General features: G+C 36.9%; 1 protein-coding gene across 2 annotated transcripts in view; it reads left to right on the forward strand.

Annotated features, from left to right (window-relative positions):
- Positions 1–19,520, forward strand: part of LOC127647586 (1-phosphatidylinositol 4,5-bisphosphate phosphodiesterase beta-3-like) — a 77,084-nt gene that overhangs the window by 20,782 nt on the left and 36,782 nt on the right. For both annotated transcript variants that reach the window (XM_052131924.1, XM_052131935.1), the window contains exon 2: positions 7,317–7,400. In XM_052131924.1, the coding sequence (XP_051987884.1) occupies positions 7,317–7,400 (84 nt within the window). The remainder of the gene's footprint in view (positions 1–7,316; positions 7,401–19,520) is intronic.

The raw sequence follows: 19,520 nt of genomic DNA on the forward strand, positions 1-19,520 counted from the left end.
ATATAGTCAATTAAAAGTGAAACAATCTGCCTGTAAACAATTGTTGGAAAAATTAATTGTCATGCACAACCTAAGTGGACTTCTGACTTCAACTGTATATGTGTGTGTGTGTGTGTATGTACATATATATATTAGGGCTGTCGATTTAACACCTTAATTCAATGCGATTAATTTGATTAAAAATAACATGGAAAAAAAATGTGCGTAATTTATCGCAATGTTCCCTGACCTTAATAAAGAACATTCCTGAGAAATGCAAGCTTGTAGTACCACCTGTTTACCCCAGAGGGCAGAAAATGAGACTTCAGGTGTATGGCAATGCGCAGTTTATACAGTGAACAAAATAACCTTTCAGCAGGCAGCACAATACAAACATGCGTTACGTTCTTGCGTTCAAAACACTTGGAGCGCAAATTCGAACTAAGAGATCTCAAGCTGTATTAAACTATATTTTATTTGACACAATGACCTAAAATTTGTATGTTTATGATGCAACACCCGAGACGCTACACAAGCATGTCTGACGCAGGTGTACATTGGCGGGTCCTTAAACAAGCCTTCCTAATAAATCTCAAACTGATTGACAAATTCACTTGTGAAATGGATTGCTGTGAACGGTATGCCAATGATTGACTTATGGTCAATAATATGGTAGTAAACAATACATTGTATTCTAAAGCCGCTTTTTGTATTGTCTTATCAATGATTAACTGTTCTGCCACAAGAATGAAGAAAGATAACAATGTATAATTATTTCATCATTATATATTGAATTATTGTTATATAAGGGGCTTTCTCAGCATATATTTGTATATGCTATTATTTGCGATTAATTAATCGGGACACCATGTAATTAATTTGATAAAAAAAATTATTGAGTATAAATAATCAATTGAGAGCCCTATAAATATATGTATATATATATATATATATATATATATATATATATATATATATATATATATATATATATATATCTAAAAATGCAAAAAGTGATCTTGCACAGTAGTGTTCCACTGTGGTATGCTCTTATTTAGATAAGTACGTGTGTGTCTGTGTATCTGTGTGTGTGTGTGTATCAGATCATTAGGGCTTGTCAGTGGGAGTCAGAGAAGCTTGATCGTTTATATAAACCTGTACACACACACATATTCACTAATGAGATCTTAAAGGATGAAGGTCACCTCACTTCCTTCCATAGACACACAGACTTACTCTGGGATAAAGGATTTGTGATGTTTATTAAAATGTAACTGATTCAAATAGAAAGGTTGAGTCCTTATCTGTGGATCTTAGTTAGGGTGCACAGCATTTAATTTGACTCAAATTGAAACGAGGCTGTCTAAAGATAGAAGTGCAGTTCTTTTATAAATTGTACTGCTGTAAACAGTTGGGGTCAAGGTTTGGCTGGTTAGTGTGGTCCAGTTAGCCCCTGCTGGCAGATGCCGGCATTAATACTATAGCATTGTGTGGGCAAAACACATATTTCTCCATATACAGCCATTCAAATGTAGCTGTGTATTCTGACAAAATATTTGTTTTTTTCTGCAAGCAACCTATGAATCACAAACATTTCTTTCTATTATAGAATATGTTTTACCAGTGACAGACTCGTAAAAGCATGAAATTGACGTATTTTTCCTTCTCTGCTGCCTTTCACGTCACAGCTCATGTACTGGAAAGATAGTTGCTTGTCAAGGGCATGGGAGTAATTAGTCTCATAGCATTTACAGCTCAGGTAATTGGCTCAATAATACCCATGAGCAGCTAATTGGTCATGTACTTCCACGTGGTTCTATGCCAGCCTAACAATTGCCATTGAAATAAATGAAACTGCTAACAAATAGCTCAATCCGGGTATTATAGACCTCCTTAAGGCCCCTGCACACTTCCTACGAAATCACAGAACAAACTAGTATCACGTCATTTAGAACAAAATCTGGCCATGATGTTTCTGAGTTTGTTTCATTGGTTTGTAACCGCTCCCCACGGCTGCTAAACACGTTCTTGCTGCTATTGGTCCACTTCATTGGTAGGTGTGACTTGGAACTCCATCTACTTTGAGGTCGACAGCAAATTCCCATTCAGTCAGTTAAGATCAGTAAATATCAACATACCTGCATGTAGAGTTATTGGCGAGTTGGTGCAAATATACTATTCGATTGGTGCGGTCGTTCATATAGAGACATTTTCCAAGAACATGTAATGAAGTTTTTTTTTTCATTAGTCTAGAAAGTAATCAAATGTACTCATTCTCTTAAGTGGCCTTGTCACTCTTATTAATTTTCCTTCACTCATGTGCCATCTGCAGCCGAAAGCCATTCACACATCTGCCCAAAGTAAGATCCTTTTTGTCTGTATTCTGCCCATTAACACTGTTTTATACACCCATCTTTGCTGTAGTATCAGTGTCCATTATAAATTATTATAATCTGCACATATTATGGCCACGGATAGTGTTAGCGCATTAGTGCCATGATTGCAAAAGGTAAACATTACAAATGACACATTTTCTAGTGCATACATATATATTACTTTAAATCATCATTGAGTAGTTAAGACAGGTTAAAAACTGATCTTGTTTAAATTCTACTCGTAGAAAGAGGCATGAAGTCACTGATAACACATTTTATTGTCATATATCTTACATTTTTACATTTACATTTTATGCATTTGGCAGACGCTTTTATCCAAAGCGACTTACAGTGCACTTATTACAGGGACAATCCCCCCAGAGCAACCTGGTGTTAAGTGCCTTGCTCAAGGACACAATGGTGGTGGCCACGGGGATCGAACCAGCGACCTTCTGATTAACAGTTATGTGCTTTAGCCCACTACACCACCACCACCACTCCCACACCATCTTGATGTTTTACATGCAGTCTTAAGCATCCTTATTTAATTGCTCCTCTAAAAGCCTCCACAGCTGCAGATGTGTTTGCAAACAGTAGGTCTCAGCTATTTTTGTTTTATTATAATTTTCTTTGTGTGGATATTATCCCTTTTTCTCCCCAATTTTGGCATGCACAATTCCCAGTGTTCTCTAGTTCCTCGTGGAGGTGCAGTTACTCGCCTTAATCTGGGTGGCGTAGGACGAATCTAAGTTGTCTCCACTTCTGAGACAGTCCCTCAACATGTGCCTCAACTAGAGCGAGATTCATCATATTGCGACCACCACAAGGAAAGTAACCCATGTGACTACCCACCCTAGCAACCGGGCCAATTAGTTGCTTAGGAAGCCTGGCTGGAGTCACTGAGCACACCCTGGATTCGAACTTGTGACTCCAGTGGTAGTAGTCAGCATGCTTAGTTATTTCAAACATCTTTTTGGCTCTGAGCAAAGAAGCACTTTACTGTGAGTGTGCCGGGGTCTTTTGTCCAGTTAACAAAACAAACAAACCAAAAATTCCCTGTGGATAGTAAAAAAAAGAACTCGGGGAAAACATGGTTTGTGAAAAACATATGCGTCCTAGAATCTTATGTCAGCACAATTTATTAAACCGACTGTATATTTTTGACTTTACATTCATGTAAATAACTAAATATGAGGTATACCCTGACTGAGGTCTATTACTCTCTCTTCCATAGTATCAACTCTCTCTCTCCCTCCCTTACCATCACTTTGCTGTCCTTTTGGGGGTTTTATTCTTGACTCTTCCTTTTTATAATGTAATCAGCTAATGTAATACAACACTAAGATGCTTTGTTTATGCAAACATGAAAAGCAGTCAGCATGCAAATGCATTTGATTGTGTTTGGAGACAGTTATTGTGTATGTGTGTGTCTCCCAGCACTGGGTGGAGTTTTTCCAGATAAGTTGGAAAGGAAATCTGTGCTCTCAGATTAATATAATCATTTGCAAACACTCCAAAAGACTGTGTCTATAGATCACAGATACTTTCTCCACTGCTAACAAATAGAGATGAGATTAAATCTTAACTGATTGTCCAAACACCTCAGATTAAGTGTCCTGAATTAGCTGAATATGAATTAGGTGTGTTTGGAAAATTGCGTTTCAAATATAAGCATGCTAAGCTGTTGTCACATAACCTCACTATGTTACATTCAGTGGTGATTGCTTTAAAATTTCATTAAAATTGTGTAATTACATTTTTATGAAATTTCATGTAATCTCTCTACAATTCAAATAATTACTGTCCCAGTTCAATATTTTATGTAACAAATGTGTGAATTAGCATACAACACTTTCGCAATGTTCGTTTCGTTGATATTATCTGAATGACTATGTCCGTTGGAGTTAGCGGATGCATGGCCCATAGAACCGGCTTCAATGGGAGTCAAAGGCAGATATTCAGAGTTCAGTTGAGCTAAACATCGATTTTCATTAGACAAGAACATGGCATTTTGGGTCCCAGAAAAAGATGAAGATGAAAAAGGAAAAAGATGCGAGTACACTTTTTCGACCAACATATGTGCTTTCCTCCTTTTGATAAACACCAGCCGCCACTGATTACATTTTATATTTAATTCAGCAAGTTGCATCCAGCTGTCTTAGAAATAAATTGAGTTATGCATTTTTAGTCCAGTTTTGTGTAAAATGTCTTCACTTTTGGCAGTTTAGTCAAATAATGATGAGTCTAGATGATATTAAAAATCACCGGCCTGTTTGCATGCACACAAATACGCTGACTACTCCCAAAAACAAGGCAAGAAATCTAAAATCTAAAATAATTGTGTTCTCCGCTTTTGACGCTGAAAACCGTAAAGTTTAATATGTAAAGAAACACAAACCTCTAACTACACATTATTTAAATATAAATGTTTAGCTTATTAAGAAACACTTTATTATTAACTAGTATACTGGATAATGTAGCAGCAAAATTAACAGTAATTCCAGTATAAGTCATCAGTACAAAAAAATTGGCAAAATATTTTCAACTTGTATCTGGACATTAAAGGATTCAGATCTCTTTTTTTGTTCAATTTAGTTGTAAGATATCAGCTCACATTTCATTCACACAGTTATTTTTTTGGAACCCATTCAACTTAAATATTGTTATAATTTGTAAACAAATAATAATATATAATAATATAGAACAATATAATAATATATTATAATAGTAATATATCTCAATCGTGCACCTTTATATTTAAAACCATCTGGCTTTTATTTTGACATTCTGAACTCTCCAGGAAGTCCTGTAAGTGTGTCTGTTTGTAGGCAAGTTCACAGTAGTTTAATTCGATTCTTATTCAAATTCTGGTAAAATGCACCTCCAGTGCCGTTCTAAATGCATATTATAAGGGAACCGAACTTTTGAGCATTTACATCTGAGATGTTGTTCGTGAGTAGCACTAAAATATTGCACATGCGTGAAGGCTAAAAATAGCTGCGAGTGCTAGCGGTGTGTGTGTGTGTGTGTGTGTGTGTGTGTGTGTGTGTGTGTTACAAGGACAATTTTTTAGGTTGCAAACTGGTAATTACAAGGGAATTAATGTGGTTTTTGAGGACATTTCTAGTGTCCCCATAATTTAAATAGCTTAAACATATTAAACAATGTTTTATGGAAAATCTAAAAATGCAGAACGTTTTCTGTGAGGGTTAGGTTTAGGGGTTGTGTTAGGTTTAGGGGATAGAATATATATAGTTTGTACAGTATAAAAATAATTATGTCTATGGAAAGTGTAAGAACATGCATGTAAACACACTACATCAAGTGCATTGCAGAATAGTGTATTGCATAGAGAAAGCTCTGGTTGTGTACGGCACATTTTGGCAAAAGCAGTTGGACATCCATGCATAAAGAACACATGCATACTCTGCATAGTACGCATACTGCGTATTTCAAACATGGTACAAGTAGTATGCGTGCCCAATCATATGCATCAAATCCTCCTGAAATCAAATCATCACATCTTCTGTGGCTTATCTGCTGAGGACATATTCATTATCCTCTCCTCTAATGTCGCTCGCTCTTTCTCTCTGTGGTTCTTGAGGTTTTAGTTTCAGTCATTACATACATTTCTAAAGTCCATCAACCCATTCCGAGCACTTCTCATTTTTCAGACTTTCCTTCAAATCCTTATGTCAAGTTTTGTCTTGCATTCTGCTTATTACTGAATTTGTGTTCATCATTGATGTCTTTAGTAGTGGCATGGCTTATGCTCTGACTTGGTTACCATGGTATTGGTGTAATTATAAGGATAGTTCACCCAAAGATGAAAATTATTTATTTTACTTACCCTCATGATATCTCAAGTGGGTATGACTTTCTTTCTTCACCAGTAAACACTTGAAGAATATATTAGCTCAGTAGGTCCTTAAAATACAAGTGAATGGCGATTTCTCTTTTGAAGCTCCACAAATCACAGTCAGCATAAATCAACACCTGTTAAATGGTGTCTTCTACGCGATCGCTTTTGGTGCAAAAAAGATAATTATTTAAGTCCTTATTAACTCTAAATCATGCTTCTGGTCAGAGGCGTAACACGTGTGTGACATAATCACATTGGCATTTGAAACACGTGAGTAACAGCCGGAAGAGCAGCTGTGCTTACAAGTGAGGAGGAGGAACGACATACAGTAGCTTGGTAGGTTTTGGTTTAGATCTATATTTATCTTTTTATTTACTCACAATGTTGCATTTGTGTGCTTATCCTGGATGTCTCAACCGAGTGGAGAATGTGAGATAAGTCTGTATCATGGGATGCGAATACGTCATACAAGAGACCGCTTGGATTACACCCTCTTGTGAAACCTAATGGAAGCGATGGTTTATAGTTAAAAAGTGCTTAAATATTGATCTTTTTCTCACCAAAAATTATCATATCACTTTAAAAGACATTAATTTAACTAGTGGAGTTGTATTGATGAGGTTTATGCTGACTGTCTGTGATTTTTGGAGCTTCAAAAGAGAAATCTCCATTCACTTACATTTTAAGAACCTACTGAGCTAAGGTTTCTTTCTATTTTTCTTCAAATGTGTTCTGGTGAAGAAAGTAAGTCAATACACCTGTGATATCATGAAAGTGAGTAAATAATGAATTTTCATTTTTGGGTGAACTATCCCTTTCACCTACAAATAAGTCAGTAGCAATTAGTTGTAAGTAGTAAATTTCCCTCAAACAGTGTCATTGTTGCCCAATGAATAATCTTCAGTAACATTAATGTCAGTTCAAGTCAAGTGTTTGACTTGCAAATGTCATTCATTCATTCATTCATTCATATCATTAAGTGAATGACGTTATTTTTAGATACAGACACTCTGCTTCCAAATGTTGCACAGATGTTGTTCATAAAACCATGTGAATGTCTTGAATGCACCCTGACTCTTCTTTTTAATTTGTGTGTTAAGGAGCCCAACAGCACACCCAGCCTTGTCACCCTCAAGGTGGACCCAGATGGATTCTTCCTCTATTGGTCTGGAGGGACCAACATGGTCAGTGCTCTATTTTTCACTTACTTTGCAATGTCATTTCATTCCGTATAGGAATAAAATCCCTTCAGATTAAATATTGCACTGTTCATGAAATCTCCAGTTCAGTTTAACAGGGGGTCAATGTACACAAATAAGATGTAGTGGCTAGTTAAGTGTTTAGTAAAGCGGTGGATTCATTGTGTCTTTTTGTCTCTCAGTCACATTTAAAAGAAACACTTTTGTTTTATTACTACAAAAAATATTTTGTACCCTTATCTCTTTTATGATAACTTCATTGTAGCTGCACTGTCAATACTGTGTCTCTTTTCTCCTGCCATAAGGGCCACTGGTTTATCATGTGAGTGCTCACAAATCAAATCAAATTTTAGCCAGTGAAATTCAATCAAGGCATCCTCCCAACCGTTCTCTCTCTCTCTCTCTCTCTCTCTCTCTCTCTCTCTCTCTCTGATCAGTGTGGTATGTGTGGTATGGGGACTCAGCTCAAGCTGGTTCCAGTAAATTTAGAAAAGGGGACTTTCTGTGTTTGGCACATACAGCTATGTGTGTATGAATCTCACATAAAAGTTGCCAAGACAAATTGGTTATTTGTCTAGCTGCGCACTTCATTCACGTTTCGGCAAGTGCAAGGTGTGCTGACTTATCTAACAATGTTGCAATAAGAGTTTTTTTTTTTTTTGGCATATTTGAGACGATAAGGCTGTTGCCTGTGCATGTGCACAGGAGCATGTTGCGATACAGTAGTAGGATACTAGGCCAGTCTTCGCCGGAGGACAGGCAGTAACCCTGTTTGGCATAGGGAATATTGGCCCTAGAGAGCCCATCGTCTCTAATTAATAGTAAAGAGGCCACCTCATCTCGTCTCTCCAGTAACTTACTTGCGCATTTAGGCACATTTTATATTTAATGTGGCTATTATTATATTTAATGATGCAATTATCAAACACACTCCATTTCTTCTCCTTCTAAGTACTGAAAGGTTGTTAAAAGTCAACCACACTTCCATGAATCCAATTTATGTCATTCTGTTCCCTTTTTTGGGGGTAAGTTAGATGATGTAAGAGAACAGGCTTGCACGTGCATTCGCACATGCACAGTCAAGCTTTATTGTTATTTTCAAAAGAACAGAAAGAAGTGAAACTTTGGGTGGAATTTGCATATCCGTACTTGTGGTAAAACGGGTTTTATGCTCAGGAAAACACATCCTTATATTATTCCCAATATTATTCTGCTTTAGTGGCTCAACACACACACACACACACACACACACACACACACACACACAATATCACAATTTATGTCCTTGTTCTTCCCACTGCATAGGGCAGGATTGCATTTGTGTTGGTCCCAATCCTCTGTTATTCTGTATACCATACTATGTTTGTGGGTGTATCAGCATGTGTGACCTATTTTCATAGCAAATAAAGTACCTGGCTACTAGATCCCACATATTGCCTTCAGCACTATCGCCGTGAAATGAATAGCAGTACACTTCTTGGCTTGGTGGTCATTTTACATTCAACATCATTATGTGCCAAAGATCTTATTATTCTATTATCAAATTGTCTTGCTGTACACGTTCAAAAACATCAAGCTTTTTTTGTGAAAGTCACACAGTTAGGATAATTTGTGAATATATATGTATAGCAGCATAAAACACACACGCGCACACACACGCATGGCAAAGTCATTAAACAGGGAAAAAGGAAAATCTGTTTGTGTAAAAGTGGCTGTTGTTGTTCCTTATATCTCACCTAAAACATTGTAGCTGTGTGTGTGTGTGTGTGTGTGTGTTTGAGTATGCAAGTTGAAATACAGGTCTTCTGCAACCAAGAAGACATGTTGCAGTGTTTCCCCTATATAAATGGAAATGTAATAGTTTACATCGATTTTCTTAGAATGTTTTTCTTATCAATACAGTTGAAAGTGCACAAGGTCAAAGTTAAAGACTCAACATTAATATATAAGATAAGTAGTAGACATTCTAATACAAAACAAAAACAACAAAAAGAACATTAATATAAAACCAGTCAGATCTGTTTGCTGATCCGGTCTATTCTTGACTTTCGCTCCATTCACTCCCATTCAGACGCATTCAAAAGCACGTGACCGAAAACACATTCAGCTGTGAATGAGTTTGGTAGTTTGGTAAACTTTGACCTGTGAGACAAAAGCCAACTTTGTCCTCTTTTGTCAAAGTTGCATCCTAGTTATGTGAGTTACTGTTCAGGTAAGAAGCACGTGCTGTATCACTGACTATTCTCTGGGCTAGTTTATGTGATACTATAGCCCCACTTACACTTTACTTTAACATGCGTTTTCGGCGATCAAATCGCTAACGGATAGCTCTTGACCAAATTAAATGACAGGTGTAAAAGCACTCAAGATGCATTGAAGCCACATTTGGATTTGGTCTGGGATGAATTCTGACCACATTCAGTAAAGGCGTTTTCGTTATTCAGATACAACTACGCAAGTAATTATGTGATTACTGAGGTTATGCTACAGTCATATGTTGTTTAAGTGCTGTGTTGCAGTTTCTTGGCTTTTTCTGTTTAGTCTGCCATTGCAATGTAATGAACACAACAGACACTAATGCCGTCATGCAGTCTTGTCACCCAACCAATGAACAATATCCCATTAATTAGTCCATCGAAATATACTTAACATATCTTGTGTCTCTCCCCAAATCCCCACTTGCTCACTTCTCTTTCCTTTTTTCTAATCAGAATGTGGCTCGCACTCTCGTAAAACCAGGCATTACTTGCTTGTTATAGATGAGAAGCATATTTAGCACTTACAAAGCGTTGAACTTGAGATGAATATCATTAAATATGCTTCGGCGACCTGAAATTTTTCTTTGGCAGTAACGAAGAAATGTTTAATGAAGGAAAAGCCCTGACTGTTCAGGTGATGGAAAGCATTATCCATCAATGTTTAAAAAATGTGCTAAAAGATGGAGAATTTTCAGTTACAACATGGAGTGTAATATGTAAGTAGTGTTTTGCATTTCGCATGAATAACTTTGATCAGATCTCCCTCAGATCACAGTGGAGATGCATTTGACTGCAAGGTGTAAATGCAATCCAACTAAAGAATATCCAGATACTTTCTGGATATGAAACACATATGAATACACTGTGAAAATGGGGCCTATTAGACATAAGTGAGCTGAGGCAGGTGTTGTTGCACATTTGTTTACATTGGGCTGGTATCATGTTCATTATCCAAATTGTGTGGCATTAAGAAGAAGATACATGGCTGTCCATGTGGAAAGTGTAACGATAAAAAAAATAGAAAACAGTGTCTCTTTCTTTCCTGGTTTTTGTGTCCCAACAAGTCACAATCTATTTTATTTTTTTTGTTTAAATGTTCTATTTTCAGCTGTTAGGCTCACTGGCTTAAGAATTAAGTATTATCATTTTCACTGCTGTCTCTGTTATCCTTTGTAGTTCCCAGTTTGATTTTATTGCAATTTTTTTTTTTTTTTGGCCATTGCAAGTAGATTTGCAGATGCTTCTATTCTGCAAAATAGCAGAATTCTTCTCATTGCAAGCAGGGTCTCAAGGTAACTAGCCAGCCAAGATGGAAAAAATGTCCAAATGGAAATATGTTTTTAATGATTATTTGATTAAATGTGTCACTATGTCTAAATTCACATATAAACAGTTCACACAGAAAAAGTGTTTGATATTTATTTTGTTATTTCCATTTAATTCTGTTCATAATTTAAGGAAAGACAATGAAAGACACTATTAACATAAATAAGAAAAATTTGAAATCGGGTCCCCACCCACTTTTCATCATTATTGTTTGGAACCCAAGGCACAAATGAATAGATTTAAAAATTATTTTGTGCCTTTTTCTATTAAAGTGTTAAATGATTTCAAATGATTTAGATTGTGTGCTTCTATCTTGTTTGAATTTTTATGTATTTATTTGATACATATCCATTATTCATAAAAATATATCTATGCTGTTGAATTGTTGTATATTTGATGTGCCTTCTTCACATCAATCATTCAGACCTTCAGATCAACATCTTTTTCGGTTGATCCTGAAATGTAGAAATGTTGCCTATTGAGTAGGAATGCACCGATACTGAAACTTTTAGACGGATCGGGTATCGGTCCAACGAGCCCGATCCAAATCCGATACTGTGTTAGTCATGTTTGTTACTGTCAAGCTCCAAAAATGACATCATAGTAGTATTAAAGTAGTTCATATGACTTGAAGATGTGTGATAGCTCTGTGAATCCCAACTGTCAATGGATGTAGAAAGAATGTTCCACCTTACAGGTTAAAGAGCCATTCACCTTTTAGATACAGACATCGCCTGCCAATCAACTCGAGAATGCACATGCACATTAGCAAAACATGCTGGTATTTTTTTTTTTTTCAGCGTAATCTGAGGTAAAGAAGCACAATTTATGATAGCAGTGTTGTTTGATTTTACTGGTTTTTTATGTTCTTTAATTGAATTCTTGACCAACCATTTTTGAGATTTCAGTGTTCCCCCATCCAAGTAGGTATGGCGCTGCACTGGCATGACTGGAAATAGCTTCCTTGTAGCATTCCAAGATTGCCGACAGTGGACTGACTTGCTAGAAAAACTTTGACTGACTTGCCTTGAAATTGACTTTGGTTAAACTAATGAAATAAACAACATCTTTTGGAACTACTGTTATTTCTATCATTATTTCAGGCAAGAGTTTTTGGGCACCTCATGGAAAACTTTCTGACACTGTGATACCCTCCACCACTGTGTGTACAGAATTTATTTAAAAACCCTTATGACTAACTGAAGTTTTAAACATCCTCTTTATAATTAAGTAACTGCCGATATGATTTTATATCAAAATCTAGATCAGGATACAATATAATTGTGATTCTTTATTTTGGGTGTATTGCAATTTTAAACTGCTTTAATATTGCCATATATATATATATATATATATATATATATATATATATATATATATATATATATATATATATTTGTTTCTCATTCCTCTTCATAGGACTTCAGAGAACTGTTACCATATTACAAAATGCATTGTTAAATGAATATTGATGTGATTATCTTTTAGATCATCTGGAGTGTATGGTTGGCATTCAGGGCATGGTTTGCCTCTTATTTGAAAGGAAGAACGTTTTCTATTTACTTAGAAACCTTCTCCTCTACATCAGCTCCCCTATTATGTGAGGTCCCGCATGGGTCGAATTTAGGACCCTTACTATTCTCTGTGTACATGCGCCCACTGTCCTCAATTTTTCAGAGATATGGCATGTCTTATCATTGCTATGCTGACGACACTCAATTTTATTTTCCATCATACTTGGATTCAAAATTATCAGTAGAGAATGCCCTAAATTGCTTAGCTTCTATTAAGTGCTGGCTGGCTGACAATTTCTTAAAAATAAATGAGAGTAAAACTGAAGTCCTGATTCTCAGCCCCTCCAAGTCCTCTTTACCTGGACTGGTCGAACAACTAGGTCTGCTATCGTTAAATGTGCACGTTCATGCAAGGAGCCTTGGAGTGATCTTGGACTCATCACTACTTTTAAATAGACAGATCAGTGCTGTTGTTAAGAGCAGCTTTTTCCATAGAAGATCAATTACAAAAGTAAAAAACTTTTTCTCAAAATCAGATTTAGAAATTGTGATTCATTCGGTAATATCGTCAAGGTTAGATTACCGCAACTCATTGTATACCGGACTGCCGCAAACTGCTTTGTCCCGTTTACAGTTGGTCCAGAATGCAGGTGCTAGGCTCCTTACAGGGTCTAGAAAGTTTGACCACATTACACCAGTATTAGCATCCCAACACTGGCTCCACATAAAATGGAAGGACTGAAGGGCTCTGTGCATGCAGACTGTTTACTCATTAAACATGCTTTTGTGATTCACAAAACAATTGTATGGCTTCAAGAGACTTTGAATATACTGAAAGTCATTTGGACTATTTAATGGTACTTTTATGCTTATGTAATGTCATATTGGAGCTTGACAGTAATGGCCTGTCCATGACACAGAATAACGGAGCATTGGCAAACGTTCTTTTTTTGTGCGCTAATGACCAAAACAGCGATCAATTGAACTTTAATGTCAGCATAAACAATGCTTTTTCTGGATGTTTGAGACCTATTTGGATATGCCATTTTGGACATGAAAATAACAAACCAAAATTCTGCTAAACTATGGATTTGAAAGAGGATTGCAGAGTCTCCGACGCACCCTTGCTGCCAACAACTTTTCCATGTTGTGTGTTATGTCAAAGGAGTTCTGTCTCAGCGGTAAAGCAGGATAACTGCACCATCTAAGGAACTGTACTAGACTGATTTGGTTAATTGAAAGTCCCCCCCATGTGACCATAAAATTTATGTTAAAAAATGTAATGAACAATGTATCCTTTTTGCTCGCCAAAAAGTATTGTGAAGAAAAATATTGTTATACTTTAACTATATAGATTTTTTCCTCCCACCTCTATTTATAATAGTTATAGTTTTGAGTGGGTAGCCTCTAACATAATTACTAAAGTAACTGAATTATTGTTAGCATAGCAATTACATAATGACTTTTAACCTTACCAAATTTGCCCCACAAAAGGAAGCTTTACATGAAGTGTGTAAACCAATGCCATTTTGAAGAATCAATAATAGATTAGGATTGGCATCGGAAAGCTTCATCAGTCAAGCATCTGGTCAGGTTTTTAGTAAATGTTTGGTTCACTAAAGGATGTGGGTATGTGTACATTGGTATTGCTGTCCCTAATGACAAATCGTGGTGTGTGATTGGATGGATAACGTCACACTATTTCTTTTGTCATTCTTCAATTAGCAAAAGTTGTTTGTAATAATACAGAATGACGGTTCCATCTGCACCACAGCTAATGCATGATGATGGGACTTTGAGACTGCATTAGCCTCTTTGCTCTGGTTTATATTAGCCCACAGGCTCATTCTGGTTTCTCTCGCTCTTTTTCCTCATGTGCCTGCTTTCACTCCTCATCCATCTTTCTCTTTGCCTCTCTTCCTCTTTCAAAATCTTCTCCGCTTTCTCTCTGCATTCCATTTTCTCTTTCCTCAGTGCTGTCATTCTCTGTCATGGACAGCTGGTTGTCATCAGCGAGAACATAAAGGCGTCAGTACATCCGTTAATTGCAAAACGGAGGGATGACACTAACTCTCTCCTTCTCTATATCTCTCTCTCTCTCAATAGTATCTCACTTTTCAATTCTTTCTCTCCCCCACTCACTTTCTGCAGGCATGGGAAAGCAGACAGGAAATCGTTCCAACTGTGAGGGTAGTTTTGGAGGACATGCCCTGTACCCTCCATCAATAGCATGCCCTCCAAAAAATCTCTCTTTTGATCGCTAGCTTGATCGCTCTGTCCTGCTTTCACTCATTCACTCTCTCTCTTCCTCTTTCTAGCTCTCTCACTCTCTCATTCAGTGGTGAACAAATGGCTTGGAGTGATGATAGCCTATGTCTATATAAACTTTCACCACAAACTCTTTTTTCGCTCTTGTCCCTTTTGACCCCTTTATCAACTTTCGCTCTCATTTTGTTTAGACGAGTAGTGGAAAGTCACAAATTGAAATGGACATAACTTACCTTGACAATCGGGTAGTTGATGGGAAATTTCAAGCACTTTTAAGCACTTTTCTCCTGCTGTGTGACATGCTGAAATTAATCTAGAACTATTTAGAATTTTTTCCCCCAATTCTTTTAGAATAATTATGTTTGCCGTTTTTATGACCTCATATTAAATGAGAGACTGTGTGAAATATTCGTAAAAGGCAAAAGGGTGATACAAATTCTACCATCATTTACTCTTTCTTATGCTTATCCAAACCAGTATGTCCTTTCTTTTTCAATTGGACACAACATGTTATGTTAGGCCAAATGATAACCTCAGTCACCTTTCATTTTCCTTGTATAGAAAAGATGAAATGTAAGGGATTGGTGACAAAGACTAACCTTCATCTTAACATCTATTTTTGTGTTCCTAGGATGAAAGAAAGTCAAGCGGGTTTGGAACAACATTAGGATGAGTAAAAGATTACAGTATTTACATTTTTGGGTGAACTATCCCTTTAAAAGCAATGATGAATTTGTGCATGTGTACATTTTAAATCTTGATGATGAACATTTTGTCAACACACAAAATTTGAAAAAAGATAGGGACAGTAAAAGACAAATACTTGAAAGACTAAAAGGATTGCTGTTCTTTTAAAGCTCTGTGGTTCCAAACAATCCAGAGGCATGGCATTAAAATATGACCTATGGACAGAGTAAAGATAAAAACAACTTTTTAAAATATCTCAGAACATATAAAGCCCATTAATGAAACCAAACCACAAAACCACATGAAAAAGAGAGAGTAGGAGAGATAATGGAAGCGTGGTTTCAGTCAGAGAGAGCACCTCAGGGCTGTATGGTCATGTTAGGTCTGTGCTAACTCTAATCTCTCCATTTCATTAAGTATTAATCTCCAGTTGCTCCCAGCCTGTGTTTATTATGGCTGACATTCTGTCCATAGTTCATTCATACGGTAGATTGTTTGGTCAATATTGCTGATTATTAGTGTTTTTGTTGAAAAACAACATGGTTTATAGAGATTAACCCACTGGTGTCAAGATCATTTTTAATGGACGTATGAATTTTCATAATTTCACACAGGTGTTCTAGCACAATAACCACAGGTATAGTTTGCCACATTAATATAGAAAAGTTTGCTAACTAGAAAGTTTCTAAATAAATGCCAACTGACACTTCGCTAAGACCTGCTTTAAAAGCGCTTCTGACCAATCCTGTTTTAGGAAAACTGTTGCCCTGCCGCCATTGCTCTGAAATGCGTTTGCTATTTTCTAATGTCAGCCTATGGGAGTAATGCGTGTTTGAGTACTTTTAAGCATGGTTTTATCAAATTAATCCCCAAAATTTAAAGAACAGTGTTACCGGGTCATTTGTAATAGAAGCACAATTTACCAAGAGATGATACATGCTGTGTTTTTTTTTTTTTTTTGAAGAGCATGTTATGGATTAAACTGTGTTAGCCCACATTCCCAAATGAACAAATGACATCTGCAACAACATCTACATTAAAGGTAAATTAAAGCTAATAACGGAATATTAATAAATGTATGTATTGGTGGTCCCCCAGCTACTGGGAGTTGCATCAGGAAGAGCATCCGGCGTAAAACCTGTGCCAAGTCCAAAAAGAGTATAATGGATGGTCTGCTGTGGTGACCTCCAATGGGAGCAGTCGAAAGGAGAAGAATTAATTTATGTGTTGATTCAAGTCATAGTAAATGATATAGTAAATAAACAGTTCACAGCATCAAAATGTCATCATAGTGTTATGAGACGTTATAAATGGCTCTGTTCACTTATGCTAATGTTATTAGAAGTTTTATCTTTTCAAGTGGCTGTAATAATCATTTGCCTCAATTCTGATTCACAGTTTTTAATTAAATGACAATGTAATTTAACATTTTCTTGTTAAAGCTGAGCTTATGGCATGTTTCCACTGCAGGTTGAGGTTCGACTCGACTCTACTCGCTATACTTTTCTGAGTTTTCTTTTCCATTACAGTTTAGTGCCGCCTCAACGTGGGTGGTATTATAGGCTGATCGTCATAGTTGCGTCACCTCTACTGCCGTGACATCATCTTAAATACGAATAATAAATTCCGTGCAGTGGAAAAGCCCCAGTAGCGAATGGTCAATTGGTTTGATGATTTTGGGACAGTATGAAAAATGCTAATAAATTATATTCACCCTTTGCTATATTGGAAGCACTACAACTAAACAGTATATGATGTTTTACCTTGTGAATTTTTAAAAACAAAATGATGTACAGTAATTTCAAATCAGATGATTTCAATACGCTCCAAACAAGTTGAGATATAGGCAGTTTAAGACTGATAACAATTTGATGAGTTAAAATAACAAGGCAATGTGAAACAGGAGATGTTAAACATGTGAGGCAATCGTGCCATAGTATATAAGGAGCCCCCAAAAACAGCCTAGTACTTCAAGAGCATGGATCATTTGAGACTTGTCAATTTGCCAACAGTTGCTTCAGCAAATAATCCAGCACTTTGAGAATCATGTTCCCCAAAGACAAATTGGAAGGCTTTTATCCATTTCACCCTGTACATTGCACAATATAGTTAAAAGATTCAAGGAATCTGGTCAAATCTCGGTGCATAAAGGGCAAGATGAAAACCACTTCTGAATGCACGTGATCTCCGATCCCTCAGATGTCACTGCCTTAAAAAACATCATTCATCTGTAATGGCTATCATGAACATGGGCTTGGGATTACTTTAGTAAACCTTTGTTAGTCAACACCACTCGCCACTGTATTCACAGATGCTAGTTAAGAAGCGCTGCTGACTTCTCTGGGCTCAGTCTCATCTGAGATGGAAAGTAGAACAGTGGAACTGTTTTTTGGTCTGATGAGTCCTCATTTCATAGTTTTGAAAAAAGCCGTCATGTTCTCCAGGCCAAAGAGGAAAAGGACCATCCAAGCTTTTGGCAGCATCAGGTCCAAAATCCAGTGTATGTATGGGCTTTCAGTGCCCATGGCATGGGTAACTCGCATATCTGTGAGGGCACCATTTATGAAAACGGATATGTACACATTTTAGAGCAGCATATACTGCCATCCAGCACCATCTTTTCCAGGGATGTCCCATAAAGTTTCAGCAGGACAACTTCAAACCACATTCTGGCCGGATAAGTAGAGAGTGCGGATGCTAGATTGGCCTGCCTGCAGTCCTGACCATCTCAAATTGAGAATGTGTGGCTCATTATTAAGCACGCCGTATGACAACTAAGACCCCATACAATTATGCAGCTGAACACCTGCATAATGGATGAATGGGTGAAAATTACAGTTTTTAAACTTAACAAACTTGTCTTCAGTGCCTAAATGCTTAAAAAGTGTTATTAGAAAACATGGTGATGTTTCACAGTGGTACACACTTGATTGTACCAACTTTTTTGGAACATGTTGCAATCATCTGATTTGAAATTACTGTACATAAAAAATTTTTTTAGTGCTTTCAATATAGCAAAAGGTGAATATAATTTACAAATCACTCCTTTTTGTTTTTATTAGCATTTTTCCTACTGACCCAACTTTTTTGGAATTGTGCTTGTAATGGCATTCATACATTTTGTAAGTGTGGCTTAAAGCCCAAAATATACTTTTGTTTTTTGCAATACTGGACTATTTTTCTGCAGGAGTTTTGAGCCATTAAGTTATTTTATAGGCTTTCAGACTCAAGTTATACAAATGCAGGTATCTCCTGACCTCCTCATGCATGCGGTCTTGATATGCACAATCTATTGTTTCTTCTATTATTCAATTGTGTTTACATTGATAATGCTCTCCGTCATGAAGGCAACGGCCCAACAGTGAGTGTTGCCACCTTCTGGACCCTCTAACTAGTTACAGGCACATGGGCAGACTATGCGTACGGAGTACTCACGGTTAGAAAAATTGTGCTGCATGTGTACAGTGCTCGAGCACTCTGCTGATAAGAAAATGTATGACACTCAAAGTATACCTTGGGCTTTAGTGTCCATGTACTGTTTTCGGCCCAGAAAAAAAACCAATCCCTCTGAAATCTTCACACTTTGACAGGAAGTGTGTTTTCTGAGTTGATAAATTAACTGTTTCCTCTTCGTCTGCACCACAAGTAGGCCACTATTCCTGATGTGACTAATTTTCCTTTAATAGATATCTCTGGGCACATGCCTGAAACGAGTCCAAACAGATTCTGTTTTTAATGCTCTGTGGTCAGGTGTTCAGTAGCTCGTGTTTTTGTGTCGTCTTTGTGTATGTTATTATATGGTATGTACATGATACTAAGCTAAACTAACTGTGCTGCTCAGCTGAAAGAGAATTCACCCTTATGTGGCAAAGGAATGACAAGAATCATAAACTCTTGACCCAGACCAATTTGATTATCTATTTAGAAGAAAGCAAAAGGAGAAAAGAAAGAGAGGCGGGAGAAAGTGAGAGGGGAGGGGGAAGATAGCTGGGGAGACAGGCAGGCGACAAGGTTAACAAAGCATCCTGTGTTGATATGGTGCAGTGAGGGTG

Source organism: Xyrauchen texanus, chromosome 1, assembly GCF_025860055.1.
Source record: "Xyrauchen texanus isolate HMW12.3.18 chromosome 1, RBS_HiC_50CHRs, whole genome shotgun sequence".
Classification (NCBI taxonomy): Eukaryota; Metazoa; Chordata; class Actinopteri; order Cypriniformes; family Catostomidae; genus Xyrauchen; species Xyrauchen texanus.